Source organism: Alligator sinensis, unplaced genomic scaffold (genome assembly GCF_000455745.1).
Source record: "Alligator sinensis unplaced genomic scaffold, ASM45574v1 scaffold1123_1, whole genome shotgun sequence".
Classification (NCBI taxonomy): domain Eukaryota; kingdom Metazoa; phylum Chordata; order Crocodylia; family Alligatoridae; genus Alligator; species Alligator sinensis.
The window spans coordinates 1040038-1054480 of NW_005842540.1; the positions used below are offsets into that span (position 1 = coordinate 1040038).

General features: G+C 47.3%; 1 protein-coding gene across 2 annotated transcripts in view; it reads left to right on the top strand.

Moving 5' to 3' along the window:
* MTF1 (metal regulatory transcription factor 1) overlaps positions 1-14209 on the top strand; it is a 19907-nt gene extending 5698 nt beyond the window's left edge. Inside the window, exons 3-12 of one of the 2 annotated variants that reach the window (XM_006031927.3) lie at positions 4614-4852; positions 5275-5406; positions 5941-6014; positions 7001-7134; positions 8118-8195; positions 9875-9977; positions 10629-11185; positions 12133-12196; positions 12685-12732; positions 13582-14209. In XM_006031927.3, coding sequence (XP_006031989.1) covers positions 4614-4852; positions 5275-5406; positions 5941-6014; positions 7001-7134; positions 8118-8195; positions 9875-9977; positions 10629-11185; positions 12133-12196; positions 12685-12732; positions 13582-13961 — 1809 coding nt within the window. In that variant the 3' untranslated portion in view covers positions 13962-14209. The remainder of the gene's footprint in view (positions 1-4613; positions 4853-5274; positions 5407-5940; positions 6015-7000; positions 7135-8117; positions 8196-9874; positions 9978-10628; positions 11186-12132; positions 12197-12684; positions 12733-13581) is intronic. The other variant, XM_006031928.3, reaches the window with a different exon arrangement.
* The last annotated feature ends 234 nt before the right edge of the window (positions 14210-14443 follow it).

Sequence of the window (14443 nt, forward strand, 5' to 3'; positions counted from 1 at the left end):
ACCTGCAGATACCCCTGCATAGACGGTCGCCCATTAAACAAGGGAAAGCAGCATATCTTAGAACACATCAGTGTTCTGCAGCAGCTATGAGATGGGGCTGGTCTCTCCTGTTGGTGTCAAAAGCAGTTAAAATGTGTGAGATATTTCCCTATTCCGTTTCCATGAGCAGCTGGTAAAAGCACCAGAGGGAAGGGCAGTTTGTGAAGAGCATATTAGATTGAAAGTGGTGAGGGCTGGCGGAGCATCTGCTGCCAAGAGGAGAAAATTGGAAAGGGAGAGGCCTTGTCCGTGGCACTGGAAGGCCTAGGCAGTGGGTCCACACTGACCCTTCAGTGGCTGGCACGTAAAAGCAAAGGGCTCCTCAGCCCTCCTGCTGTAGGAGCAGAGCTGCTTTTCTTATGCTCTGCATTCTGCTGGGGTTTTACACCCTTTCCTTCTGTTGGGGTTATCTTCCTCTTTCCTTTACAGTCTACTCTCTCTGCTGCTGTTTGCAGTCGTTAAATATTTCCTATGCCATCACTGTTTCCATTACGCTGCACACTTCCTCCTTGTCCCTTTCCTTGGACTCTGCTGTGCTGCTAGCACGTAATTCAACCCGTGTGTGACAAAAGCCTCTCACTTCCAGACTTGGGTAACGTTGATGTGTAGCTTGTGCAATTGAGGTCCCTTACTGAAAAACACGAGTACAGTATGCCCCAACCTTAAGCTGGATTGCTCTTCGCTTCTGGGAATAGGTGGGCTGGGGTGAAGAAACCCTGCCTCACTCCAAACACGAGTCTCCTAAAACAAAAGGATTTTCTTATGCACTGGCCTCACTCACACAACTTGCGGGTGTTAGCCCTTCCCCTGTACCTGGTGTTCCTGAAGGAATCAGGTCACTGGTACATGGTAAGGACATGGGGTTAACTGGCCAGTTTTTACTTTAATTTTTAAGTGAGGCTTTCCTTTCTGCCAGTGCCCCAGCACACACAAGGGAACACGTGCAGTCCAAAAAACAGGCCCACAGGACGTGAGGATGTTTCGGGCGAGACCTAATTCATCTTTTAATTCCCTTCAGTGAAAGGGGCCTCGTTCATGAGCATGTCCCAGATAGCACCAGCTGTGGACCCCAGCGTGTCTGTGTTGGGGACAGCATGGTGCCATGTTGCCCCAGTGGCAAATGCTGTATTGGATAGTGCCTCTGGTTCAGTCAGGCTGTATCTCTGGTGAGTGGCTGCCACCCTCTGAGTTACTTAATTTCCATGATGACCTCTCAGGCAAGCAGGACCTGCGCTTATGCTCCTCTGCCATTAAAGGAAATCAGAGCTCCACTCCCACATCATGGGGCTTAGGGCTGTCAAGTCCCCAGTTGTCAAAATGTCTGGCTAGCTGAGACCTCTGGCATGAGTGTGACCAAGAGAAGAAATGGCCATGTTCTCTAAGGGCCACTGGTTTTTATTACCTCAGTTTCCAGGGGCCTGTCCTGCAACACTGAGCATCTTATTCTTAAAGGTGCTGAGCGCGTGTAGTTCCCAGTGATCTTTAAATTCTCTGGGCTTTTGTCTCTGAAAACTAGGCCCGCTGAATATAGCAGCAGGGCACTCAAACCCTGAGGCATGACAAATCACTGGCTGCTTTTGAGCAGTGTGTTCTTAGTGGCTGGAGTCTGGTCTTTAACAGCGTGGGCAAATACCAGGAGAGTTCAAAGCCCACTCTAGGCCTGTCCAGCCCCCAGTGGACCTTTGCTGCCCCAGCACGAGAGAAGCCATTTGGGGTTTTGGTTTTCTGTACAGGATGCGAGTCTGTTTAAAAGAATAGTTTGGGGAAGATGAACATCATTTTCCAACTGCTGAAGAAGGTAAATGGTGCTCAGATGCTGTAGTGCAGAATCCTTGGGTGCTGTGGTCTACAACAGCGAGGACAGCCTACATCCATTCAGCTTCCCTGCCCTTCTCGTATCTAAAATGGGATTTTTTGAAAGTGGTCAGTGTTGGCCCAACTCTGCTCCCCCTGAATCCAGTAAGAAGAATCCAGCTGGCTTCAGTGAGAACAGAGAGAGGCCAGTGTTGGATGTTTTTTGAAAATACCATGCCACAATTTTATTTTTAAAATATTTTTTTCAAGAAAAAAATCAACACACTCCGAGTCACAGGTTCCTGTAGCAAGCTCCTCCCTTAGCTGTGTTGCAGCCTTTGTAGAGGGGGAAATGATGTCTTGTCAGGTCAGGGTTGAGTCCAGTTTTACCAAGAGTTTAGATTATGGATTGTGTAGGATGGTTTTGATGGGGACGATCCTGCCTCATTGACCTCTGGAGGTCCCTTCCAGCCCTATTTCTCTATGAAATCTTTTAAGTAGAGATGGATTTGAACTTTCCTTCTGCGGTCATTATTTGCATTGTTGAGACCTTCTGAAGGACCTGTGCATGCCGATCTGCTTGAGAGCTACTTCATTTTCTGCTGATAAGGGTTTCAAAGTCCTCTGGGGTGTTAAGAGTGGGATTGCACAAGAATGCAAAGGCATCTCTAAATATGTAGACTAATGAAAAGGGCATTTACAGAAGAGAGCCCTCAGCCACTGTGCCAAAGACTTGCCACTCCTTTCCTTTATGCCAGATACAATGCAAAACATTAGCCAGATGCTACCTTTCCCAGCAGGGCTGAAAGCACATTTAGGAGGTTCTTGCCCAGATTTAGTAAGGCTGCTGCGTTCTCCTTGTCAAGGCTGGGCCGTGCGTCACGTTCACTCATATCCAGTGTTTCTGACACCTGGCATCTCCCGGAGCGGCACCAGTGTACACTTGCAGCCTGACAGCACGCCAGGGAATGCTTCCTGGCTCCCTTTTTGGACGCCCCATCGACTCCCAGGAGTTCTTGGACTGATCTGCTCTGTGTGAAGCAGAAATCTTGGGAGCAGTGCTGACTCATGAAATGTTTGAGGGGAGGGACCTGGCTGACAGCTTCTCATGCCCTTCCTGCTTGCCATGAAAAAGCTCGTGAAAATTTGCTCAGGAAGCATGAGTTTGCATTGCACATATGGCCCCGGGTGTCCACCCACGGCCCCTACAAGCATCAGACAAGTTCCGGTTATGGCTCCATCCCAGGGGGAGTATAACACTTCAGGAAAAGTGAATAGGGTGCTGACTTCTGTGTTGTTCAAGTTACCATGCGATTAAACTCATCTACAGGGAAAAGCAGTGAATCCTTCCTGCTCTGCTGTGACTTTGCTTTGTCTTTATGAGCATTGCTGGTCGTCCTTTGGAGTTGCGCTTCCACTCGGCAGCCAGGTCCTCAGCATCCTTGGGGGCTCTGGAATCCTTTTCAGATTCGTGAGGGTTCCCAGCTGCATCAGTCAGATGAGAGCTGTCAGTCTGATAACTAGTGCTGGGGAGAAGTCCAGTCTAGTGTGACTGGTTGATGATTTCTTCCACTTGGTGAGAGAATAAGATTCAATTAACCATTCTGTCTTCCACACTGTGTGAGTCGCTAATGTCCCCCCTCCCTGCTTTGTGCAGAACGGGATGATTTTTTACCAAATCTAGTTTAACATGAGTCAGGGTTTCCAGCTGGACCACAGAGCTAGTTAGACTACTCTTCTGTAGCCTTAAAACACCCCATTTATCATCTCATTGCAGTGCAGTTTCAGGCTGTGTCAGAGGAGTGAAAGCTTCTCTGTTAGTGTGAGCATTTCGGCTGGGTCTCCGCAGACTCTTGCACTGCTGAACTGACATTTTCAATTGGCATGCAGTCTTTGGGCTCCTGTGATCACATTGCTGCTTATTAAAACACAAAATGACAGAGAAAATGACACATTTTTACTGTGCTGCTGCTATAAGCTGTATTAATAGGTATGAGAATGTAGACTAAATGGACCAGAGCAATCTACACTCCATGGTAATTTGTGGCCAGATCACTTGCATACCCATTTATTGGTGCAGTAAAGTATGCAGAGATCGTTGGGGACTTGTCAGTGTGCCTTTGAAACTAGAAACCTGGTTTGGCGAATGGGCAGCTGAACGTTTTAGATTCTTAGTTTGCAGCTGTAAGCTCTCTCTGTTTTAGGAGAACTGGAAGATTGCAAAGCACGCTGCAGATGCTTGTATTAAATAGGGTTAGGATCGGGTCCTGCAGGGCTCTCAGTAACTGCTGCTTCCGTCGGGGGACAGCAGTAGCAGAGGGTTTTCAGCACCATGCATCTGGATAGAAAAGCATGCGCATCTCTGCCTCTTCACACAGGCAAACTGGTACAGAATGTGCAATTCACTGAAATGTCAGTTGCTAAAAAACATTTTAATTCAGGGCGCATGGGGGGGCTTAATCTTCCCTTCTCTCTCTTATCCCATTAGATTCTTGTGCTTGTTTGAGTTAAACCTTGCAAACCTTTGCTTCCCTAGGACACAACAACAAAATAGGAACGTGTGACTTTGCCTGTTTAATTAACAGTACATTGGTATAAGGCTGGGATCAGAATTGGCTCCTTGTCTTTGTGGTTGCTGTTTAATCAGGGCAAGAACCTAGTAGTTATTCACCCTAACTCCCCTCTCTAGGCCCCTGCCTTGTACTGCAGCCAAGGTGCCAGGGACTTGGTTCCTCTGTTTACATCCTGTAGACTTAATATATACAGCATTTCTCTCCTAGGTCAAGAGATACCAGTGCACATTTGAGGGCTGCCCTCGCACCTATAGCACTGCCGGGAACCTGCGCACTCACCAGAAGACACACCGTGGGGAATACACATTTGTCTGCAATCAGGAAGGTTGTGGCAAGGCCTTTCTTACCTCCTACAGTCTCAGAATCCACGTCCGTGTGCACACCAAGGAAAAGCCGTTCGAGTGTGATGTGCAGGGCTGTGAGAAGGCATTCAATACACTGTACAGGTAAGTGCCCTCCCATGCACCTGTATAGTCTCATGTGGCAGAAGCTTACTACTGCTTCTGGCATCACATTTGGTTCCTCTATGAGCAGGAATAAGGAGTAGGTCCTTCAAGCTGCAAGACTGATCCTGCTGTGTAAAGCTCAGGTCAACCTGAAGATCCACTCTGGCCTGTACTAAGAGCTGGGGCAGAAGTGTCTGGGCCAAGACTGTTATTTGCACTGTGACAGTCCTGTACAGCAGGTCATTTTCAGATATTTTGATTAGGGCCCTGCTCTGACATTGGTAACTTGCTTGTTAATCTAGTGGATGGAGCCTAAGTTTCTGAACCTGCTTTGTGCTCTTGTTTATGTGGCTTGTCAGCCTCGGCTAGGGCCTCTGCCCTTCTGCATGTGATAAGAAGGATCTTTTTGGCATGCCTTGCAGGTTGAAAGCACATCAGAGGCTTCACACAGGGAAAACGTTCAACTGTGACACACAAGGCTGCAGTAAATACTTCACCACGCTCAGTGACTTGAGGAAGCATGTTCGCACACACACAGGAGAAAAGCCATTTAGGTGAGTCCGTGGGGAGCCATGAGGAGACTGGCATGCTGTTTATCACTGGCAGCCTGGGCTGAGCCATGGTGGTGGTGCACAGGAGAGGCTGGAAGCCTGAACTCAATGTAGGAGCCTGGAAACGAACTGCACTAACCAGCCTGGACAAGATGGAAACCAAAAGGGATTAGATGCTTGGGCATGTCTGTAGGGCCACTTCTCTCACTGACCAGGTGGGTCAAACTCTGGTCTGATTGCAAAGGAAGGTAAACCTATCCCATTAGGAACACACCAGCAAAATCCATTGCTTCCTTCCATCACCACTGGGGAGTTTAACCCATACAAATGGTCACTGCAGCAAAAGGTGCATACACTTGTCCTGTTTTGCTGTCACATCTGTGCAGCAAACAGAGTTTCCATTAACAGGTTAGCAGCAGGTCTGCCTTCCACTGTCTTTCCATGGAGTGGAAGGTCCTGGGAAGGGTGACTTAGCATCAGACCTGATACCTCTGAGAAGCCTGATACTAACACTTCTCTCTCTCTTGGTTCGTTCAGGTGTGATCATGACGGCTGTGGAAAGGCTTTTGCTGCAAGTCACCACCTTAAAACACATGTTAGGACACATACTGGTAAGTTGGAGGGATTTCTTCTCTAATTGAGCTTCTTCAGTGTAATTATGGCTATACCCATTAATTACAGAGTTGCCTCGAAAGGGCATTTAGTAACCTGGCATGGCTCTCAGGCCTGTGATTACTGATTTTATCCATTCAGATGTTAGCAATAAAAGAGATGCATATACAAGAGTACTGGCCACCTTTGCACTTAATTGTTAAATAGCTCAGGACGGCATTAGAACAAGCATTCAAAAGGAGAGGAGATTAACTCAACAGATAGCGACTTGGCTACCAAGCATGACTTCCCAGATCCTCACGACTCTAGCTACATACGCTCAGCCTTCTCCAAAAGCTATAACAAATAGAACCATAATGTGCAAGAGGTAGTGGGCAGCTAATAATTCAATTCATATTTTAATTAGGAAACAAGAAATGCAGCTGTCTAGGGGTAATGAGCCATAAAGCAATATCCCTTCAATTTAAACTTGGCAGCTGTTGAATTTCACCAGTGCTGTACACAAATGCAGCAATAACGATGCGTAAAACTTAAATCTTATGCTCTTCCATCAACCCACTTGACAAAATTGGAAGCTTTTATTTTTGAGGCTATTATATTGCATCCAGGAAGTTACACTAAATCTGTTCAATAGGCTGTTCAGACATGTTCCCACACGTCCCATTCGTTATTTACTCTGCCGCGTGGCGTGAAATGGGAGACTCTTTATAAGGTGGCATTCAGTCTGTCGCCCTGGACTGTGGCACTGTGGGCGTGTTGTGGGATTTGGGCATGTATTGTTCTTTATAAGGTTTCAGGTCTGTAGTAGAGTGTGTGTGTTAGAGGGAGCAGGTGGGGCTGAATATAGTTGGCCATGTTTAAGGGTTCCCTTTCCCACTTAGGAGGGTGTCTAGGAGAGTGCGATTCTCACATCATCAAAATGGCTTTGGTGTCTTGTGAAAAGCAAAGAGATGCCTGAAGTCACAGATGTTTGTATTGCCTGTAGGGGAGAGGCCTTTCTTCTGTCCCACTGACGGCTGTGAGAAGACTTTCAGTACTCAGTATAGTCTGAAGAGCCACATGAAAGGTCATGAGAAAGGACACTCGTACAATGCACTTCCAAATAGCGGCGTATCCGAGGTCAGTAGCTTTCTCTCTCCTAGCTAATGCTTCTGTGGTGCATCAAAGCATGTTCTCTTGTTCTGGAGTGGAGAGGCAAAGAATTCCCCCAGGTAATGAAGGGTTTGAAAAGAGGAACATTTAAGAGTTTCAAAGTTGAGGCTGTTGGGTGCTTGGCTCCCACAGAAAGCCTGCAGTGTTTTCTGAAGCGCTTAGCCAGAAGTTTCAAGATGAAAATGGAAGGCTTGTGCACTCTCTCCCAATTGGCAACTGGTAGATTTTGAGAAGCGGAGTTTGGCACTTCCAGACCTTAACTACCAAGGTGCTGCCAGATTGTCATCCTCCTGGTGAAACAAGCTTCTGAATTAACCTGGTAATCTAAGACATGTTCACAGCTTGACTGAGCTACTGTTCTTTTGAATGTAGCCTGCCTTGTAATGACACTATGCAGTGAGCAGTATAGGTTAATGGTAGCGGTATTCATGTAGATTCTCATGCTGCATTATCTTGCCTGAGTTTCCTTTGGTGATACCTTAAGCAGTGTGACGTGCCTGCATGCTCAGAGCACGCCAAATCCTGAGAAGTAGGCAGCGCAGCTGGCTTAGCGTGTCCCTGAGCCGGAACCAAGACCAGATGCTGAGAGTGGCACTCTGCGCTCCTAGGCAGAGCCCCAAGCCTGGCCCAGAGGTGGGGCAGACAGGCCCCAAGTTTTGCTGTGCTAGAGACCAGTTTGTCTGTACAGTGATTTAAAAATCCCGTTTTCCCTAATTATCTTTGAAAGGGGAAGAGTTGGGCTTTGTGACATGGGGGGAAAACACGGATATCCCTCACTGTGAGCTAACATTGCTCCACTGGTTTGAGGACTGAGATTTGGGCCTTATGAAGTTAGCAAAATCATCTCCAGGTTGTGTGGAGTCTTTAAAGGGACTTAAAGCACTATTAGTGCTGAATATGACTAATGCTGATGTGTAAATGGATAACTGTGGCCTTGTTCCCCTTCCCAGGATACAAACCACTCACTCTGTTTGAGTGACTTAAGTCTCATGTCCACAGATTCAGACCTGCGGGAAAACGCAAATACAGTAAGTTTCTTGTGCTCCTCCCAGAACAGGAGGTTCCATTTCTGTACAGTGTGTATGTCCCATGTAGAGGAACACAGCATAGGTGTTTAAAACTGGTGGCCTCTGTTCCACTTAATTGATTCATCAGCATTACCTGCTTTGGGTCCCCCTTTTGCATATTGCTGTGAGGGCATGTCCTCGCCAGCGGCAGGGAGAGAGGCATTGAAGCAACTTGCCTTAGAACAGATACCGGCAGATTTATCAGCAGGACGCAGTGCACCATGTCTTGGCAAATGCATGCGTTTCCCATGCATCCTGGTTGGTCCCCTTCTCCAGTTGGATCTTGCTGTCTGTCAGCATGAAATATTGCTGCAGTCTTGCTGGGTGAATTTGGGCATTGTAACAATGGGATGCACTCAGACTCCTCCTGCGGGGGCAGACTGGGGTAATCCCACAGCATGGACGTTTCTAACCTTTGCTTTTCAGCCTTGTTCCAGTTTCTGTTAGTGTGAAGCAGGGGGGCATCCTTTTGTTCTTCAGCAAATTGTTAATGTGCGGTGTGGGCATAGATGAATTAGGCTGGATTTGTTAGTGTAGAAAAAATAATACGTATTGCCATTTTCATTTTCAGCCACCAGGAACCAGAGGCTTAGCTGTGACCGCCCTGAGCTGTCTGGCTAGTGTTAGCTGGGAGTGTTTGAAATGGCTAGCTGGTGTACATATTCATTCAGGGTGTTCCATTTGTTCTGTCCATTGTTCTGTGGGGTGGTGGCTGCCCGTGTGCATCTCGATTAGCATCCATTACAAAGGCTCCCAGCAGAAGAAACAGAAACAGGCATTTGTCTTCTTTTTTGTGCAGCTGCATTACATTATGTCCTCAGCACTTTCAGCTAAGAAGTCCATATTTTGGCCTCAAGAGTTAAGCACCAGGTGCTTTTGCTGTCTTAGTTTCTACCATTTGGCTTTCCTTTCCCCAGCTGCTCTCTACCTTTTCTGCTCGCATTAATTGGCGGAATCGCATACTTAGTATAAATGGGCATGTGTTGCGTTCACTTAATTAGGTTACTACAGACTGGCCTCCGGGTGGTGTTGAAAGAGCTTGCGTCTTCTGCAGGTACATCTGGGAGGAGGCTTGTAAGTGCTTGTTGCAGTCTGTTCAAGAAGTAATTGCAGTTTGCTGATGTCTTGGGCACAGACCTTTTGGCTTTTTGCTGCACATGTCTCCCGGATCTGAAAGGAGAGTTTCTAATTCTCTAGTGGGGGTGGTGTCTTGCCTGGTCTGGGTAGTAAGTTGGCTGGCCTTGTTTTGTGCTTGGCTGTAGGCCCAGGCTGTGGAAGCAGGGAAGAGCTCCTGTTCCCAAAACAGGCTGGGGTGAGGCTGCTGCACAAGCCAGGAAGTAAACTAACCAGAGCCATGTTGGCTTGTGTTCTGGAAAAAGTACAGTGAAAGGTTTCCCATGTGGAAGGGACAAGGCAGGCATTTCATTTCCTAAAAGGCATCGATTGGGGATTTTGCCTTGTGCCCAATGGTAGCTAAGAGGCGACTGCTGTTCTTGTGCTAGTTGCCCAAAGGTCCCTTCCCTTTCTGAGGGTGTTTTTTTAGAAGCTGGCTGACTGCCACTTATGCAAATAACTCATTGAACCCTGGGACGTGCTCTTACCTAACCCTGCTCTCTTTTTTGTTGTTGTTGTTTTCCCAGACACAAGGACAAGACCTTAGCACAATCTCACCAGCAAGTATCTTTGAATCTATGTTCCAGAGCCCAGATCATACTGCAAATCAGGAAGACTCTCAACAGACTGGTACGCTGTGTTATCTGTGTTTCCTCAGAGAGCCCTTCGAGGCAGTCTTCCCCTCTCCCCGCAAGCACCCCTTTATTCATACACCTCGCCTTGAAGAAAGCTGCCCTGTAGCCTCAGCAGATACCAGACGAGTGTGTGCTGGGAAGGGTTGGTAGGGACTGTCACCTTTCTGCCCTTTTAACGTAACCAGTATTCATCGTCTGTGTGGTGCTGAGGCTGTGGCCCTAGAACTGAGAGTTCATGTTGACAGGAGCATCTGGACTCTTGTCTCTTAAGCTCTGTTTCCGAGCTCTCCTCTTGGAGCAGACAGACATATTGGCTGAATGAAAGAAACCACCTTAGTAGAGGATTTGTACTAGAAGTCCTTACGGATGCTGAGAGCTAACAGCTCTTGGAGGCCTGTGTGTAGACTACAATGTGCTCTGCTTCCTGAATTTAGGCAGGCTGTGTCCTGGCTCCCTGAGCTGTCCTTCACGCTTCACTGGTTAACTCTGTGAGCTTTGTGCGATGCTTTGGAGATGCAGAGGCTGGTGGTTGTTTTCCTGCGTTGCTCTCGGTTCGCTAGAGGCTGATTTGGGCTACGTCGTGAGGCTCAGCAGAAAGCGGCTTGTTCGTCTCGGATGGAATTTTTTACTTTGTTTCTTTTGGCAGCTGCCTTGATTGAAAGTTTCAATGGTGAAGATGACGCAGCAACGACTGTTCAGTCTTCTGTTGGAGACTCTGCATCTCTGTCCCTCCCCCTGGTCCTGCAGCTTGGCATTTCGGAGCCTTCGCAACCAGCACTACAAGCCTCAGCACCGCCTCCAGCCCCCATCTCCATGGGACCCAGTTCACAGCAAGTTGCATTTGGAAGCCCCACAGCTGTTTTACAGTCCCCTGAAGTGCCTGTTCCTCACAGCACACCATTTGCAGCCAGTCACCAAGACTTTCTGCAGCCCACTCAGGCGCCACCGCAGCCCATTGTACAGGGACTTTCAGTGGTGGCTGGAGCCTCAGCCCCAGCACCACCGAGTGCCACGGAGCCCCTGCCAGCTGTGGTCCAGACCGTGCCTGTGGGTGCAAACTCTGTTCTGACCAGTAACCCAACGATAACAATTACTCCGTCTCAGAGCACTGCTATTCTACAGTCCAGCATAGTCATGGGAGAACAGAACTTACAATGGATTTTAAATGGTGCCACTGGTTCTCCACAAAACCAAGAACAAATGGTTAGTGTGTACCTTACTTTGTTGTTGAAACATGGCTCAAACTTATCCCTGTCCCTCACAGTGCAGGAGCTCTGGTTTGGAAAAGACAAACTACCAGAGCTAGTTTATTTTGGAGGTATAAGCTTGGTTCCAGGTGCATCTGCTTCAGTACTGGTTATAGTTAGCAGTGTGTGTAGTGCTGCACAGGTAGTCACTGCCCTGACAGCCTCACAAGGTAGACGAATGGCAGGCAAAAGTATTGGGGAAATGCAAAGGCAGGAAGATTTTACTGGGCGGTTGCTGTCTTCTTTCTAACAATGCACTCCCTTCTGTGTGCCTCAGAGATAATGTGAGCTTGCTTTACCTGTAATACTGCTGTGTACAGTCCAAGAGGAACTTATTTTGCATCATCTTTGTCACAGTATAGAAGCACAAACACCTCCATAATGAATTTGTTCAGGCATTTTGTTGTCTTTCCCTTTCCCTGATTTAATCCTATTGCCTTGTGAATCAGAGTAGTCTTGTATGTAAGGATAACAGAAAGTCTTCCAGAAAATGAGATGCATCTCAGGCTCCATTAATTTGGTGTTTGGGACTTCAAGAATAGTTTGTGTTATTCTTTAAGAAGTGAACTGGGGCCATCTGAAAAAGTTGAAGCTATTAAAGGGACATTGATCTAAACAGTATGGAAAAGCAGGACATTTGGCTCATGTTGAATTCGTTTCATTGGCAACATGTATGAAGTGTACTCAGTTCAGCATCTTCTGGGCCACTGAAACCAGAACCCTAGTTCTGTTGTACCCAGAACACAATACCAAAGCACAATATCAGCCCAACTTATAAAAAAAAAGAATTTGATTTTTGCCATCTGTTCTTTAGGATGCATATTTCTCTTGCTCACAGCTGTTCAGGGTTTAATTAGCAAAGATCTAATTTTAATCGCATCAAATGTGTTTTATCTTTTAAAGCCACAAGTTCCGAAGGTAGAAAAAGTCTTTTTTACCACCGCATTACCGGTAGCTGGCAACACAGGTATGTATATCTGCAGCGAGCTTCTTACCCTTCAGCTCCTGGGCTAGGACTTGTGACATGATTCCTTTCTTAAAATGTCTAAGGAACCTTCAGCTTTTGACCTCCTCGAGGAGTTTTAAGCACAGTTCACAGCTATGGCCTGAGGGTGAGGTTGGCATTACATTATATTAAGAAAGAAGGGACCACAGATGATACAACAGGTTCTAGGGAGAGACTAGGGAACGGTGTTGTCTTAATTAGATCCAGTTTTCCCAAAAAACCACATGCTATTTTAATGTAATACATGTATGAGATGGAAAAGCTAGTGTCACATTTAGGTTAAATGATCTGTGTACTTAGATTTTGAAACAATGATAACCTCATATGTGAGAAGCTGAAAAAGCTGGTATAAATTAGTTTAAGATGTCTAGTAGCAGCAGTCTGGCTGACGCCCTCTCTGAGTTGCATTTAGTACAATAGACAGCCAGGCATCATTTGTTTTTCTGTAGCTTTCTTCCTGCACTGGATCAGACGTTTCAGGACAGGCATGTCTGAAGGTGAGATTGAAACAGAGGAAGGGGGAGGCAGTGTTAAACAGAGCAGCACAAAGGCAGGAACTGTCCCAATAGAGCCTTGAAAGGGGAAAAGCGGAACAGGCAGGTAACTGCCTTTGAGGTGACAAGAAGGGGGAGTCTGTGTGAGGCCATAGTAACCACCCCTGGGGGTTGGTTATGTTTTAGTGGAGCGGAAGCACTCGGAAATGTCACTGAGAGCAGGCACGGAGAGCAGGGTGGAAGCCTGGGTGGGTGGCTTCGGGCCCTCAGCATTCCAGACCAGGGCAGCTTTCAGCCAAGTGGCTTCTCTTAGCTGCTGGCTGGGACACGCGGATGCCTGTTTCTGTGAGATACCTGACTTGGTTCCAGCATGGAAAGAAGCACATGCAGCGCAGGGGCACAGCATCGTCCTGCGAGTCTCTCCAGCTCTCCTGTTTAGAAGGGCCATCATTAACGCCTGGAAGCCCAGGCGGTCGCAACGCTGCCGCTTTACTTAATGTGTAATCAGCTTGGTTCCTTCTTGTAATCAGCATGGTTAAGTTCATCCTGCCCTGGGTCTGTCTGCCTGTCACCTTCAGTAACCCTAGTGGGATTTGAAAAGGCTGGCTGAGCAGATTTACAGCTTCCAAGGCTTAGCTCTAACCGGGTAATGATGACTTAGCCTCCCCTGGTCCCCATGGCTTATCACGGGGATCATTTGGAAAGCTAGTGGTATGGGTTCCTTTTTGTTGCTCTCACAATGTTGTTATTGTTTCTGTGATGCTGCCTGTGTGAACGAGCAGAGCGGGCATGTTACCCTACAACGAAGAGCATGCAGTGTAAATTCTTCTGGGCTTCCTGTTTCCCCTTCAGGAAACTCCGTGCAGCAAATCAGCGTTCCTGTCATCATCATCAAGCAAGAGGAGGCCTGCCAGTGTCAGTGTGCCTGCCGGGATGCTGCCAAGGACAAAGCCACGAGTAAGAAGAGGTGTTCCTCACCTGAGCTGAAACCTTCAGAGAAGCCAGATGCTAAGCTGCAGCCTCAGACGTTTCCTTCCTCCTCTTCTCCTTTGCGTGAGCGAAGCGGTCAGGTAGCTAACCCTTCAGACTCGCAGCATGAAACGTTAAGTGCCATAGATGTATCGGATTTCCTGTCCCTCCAGTGTCCTGTAACCTCACCCAACCTGATTCCAATTGAAGCACTACTGCAGGGGGAGGAAGAAATGGGTTTGAACAGCAGCTTCTCCAAGTGAAGATGCTCCTGGTTCTTCTCCCTTGCACCTGGACGGTAACGTCCTCCCTTTTAGAAGAAGCTGAAGGATCAAGCATCTTTTTTCCCCCTTCCTCTTTGGAAGCATTGTGGCTTACTTCTGCCTCTCGGATGTCATTTTAGTCACGTCCCAAAAGCATCCATCTTTGGGGGTCTGTCTTTAAGAAAAAAAAAGAAAAAAGAAAAAAAAAGCTAAGTTATATATGAACTGTTTTGGCTGCACTGTCTGTCACTTTTGCTTGTCATATGTGAACATGGAAGTTAAGGTTACTCGTCTGCATACAGATTAGAAAGAGAAAAGGGGGTAATAGGTTCCACTCAGTCTCCAATTGCACATCACTGTTATGTTTAAGGTTTTGGTACTGGCAGCAAGTGGGTCTTTGTTACAACTCCTTGGGTCGGTGATCTCCTCCCATGTCTGCTACTAACCCTGCACTATGATGGGGGCCCAGAGAAGGAAGTTTC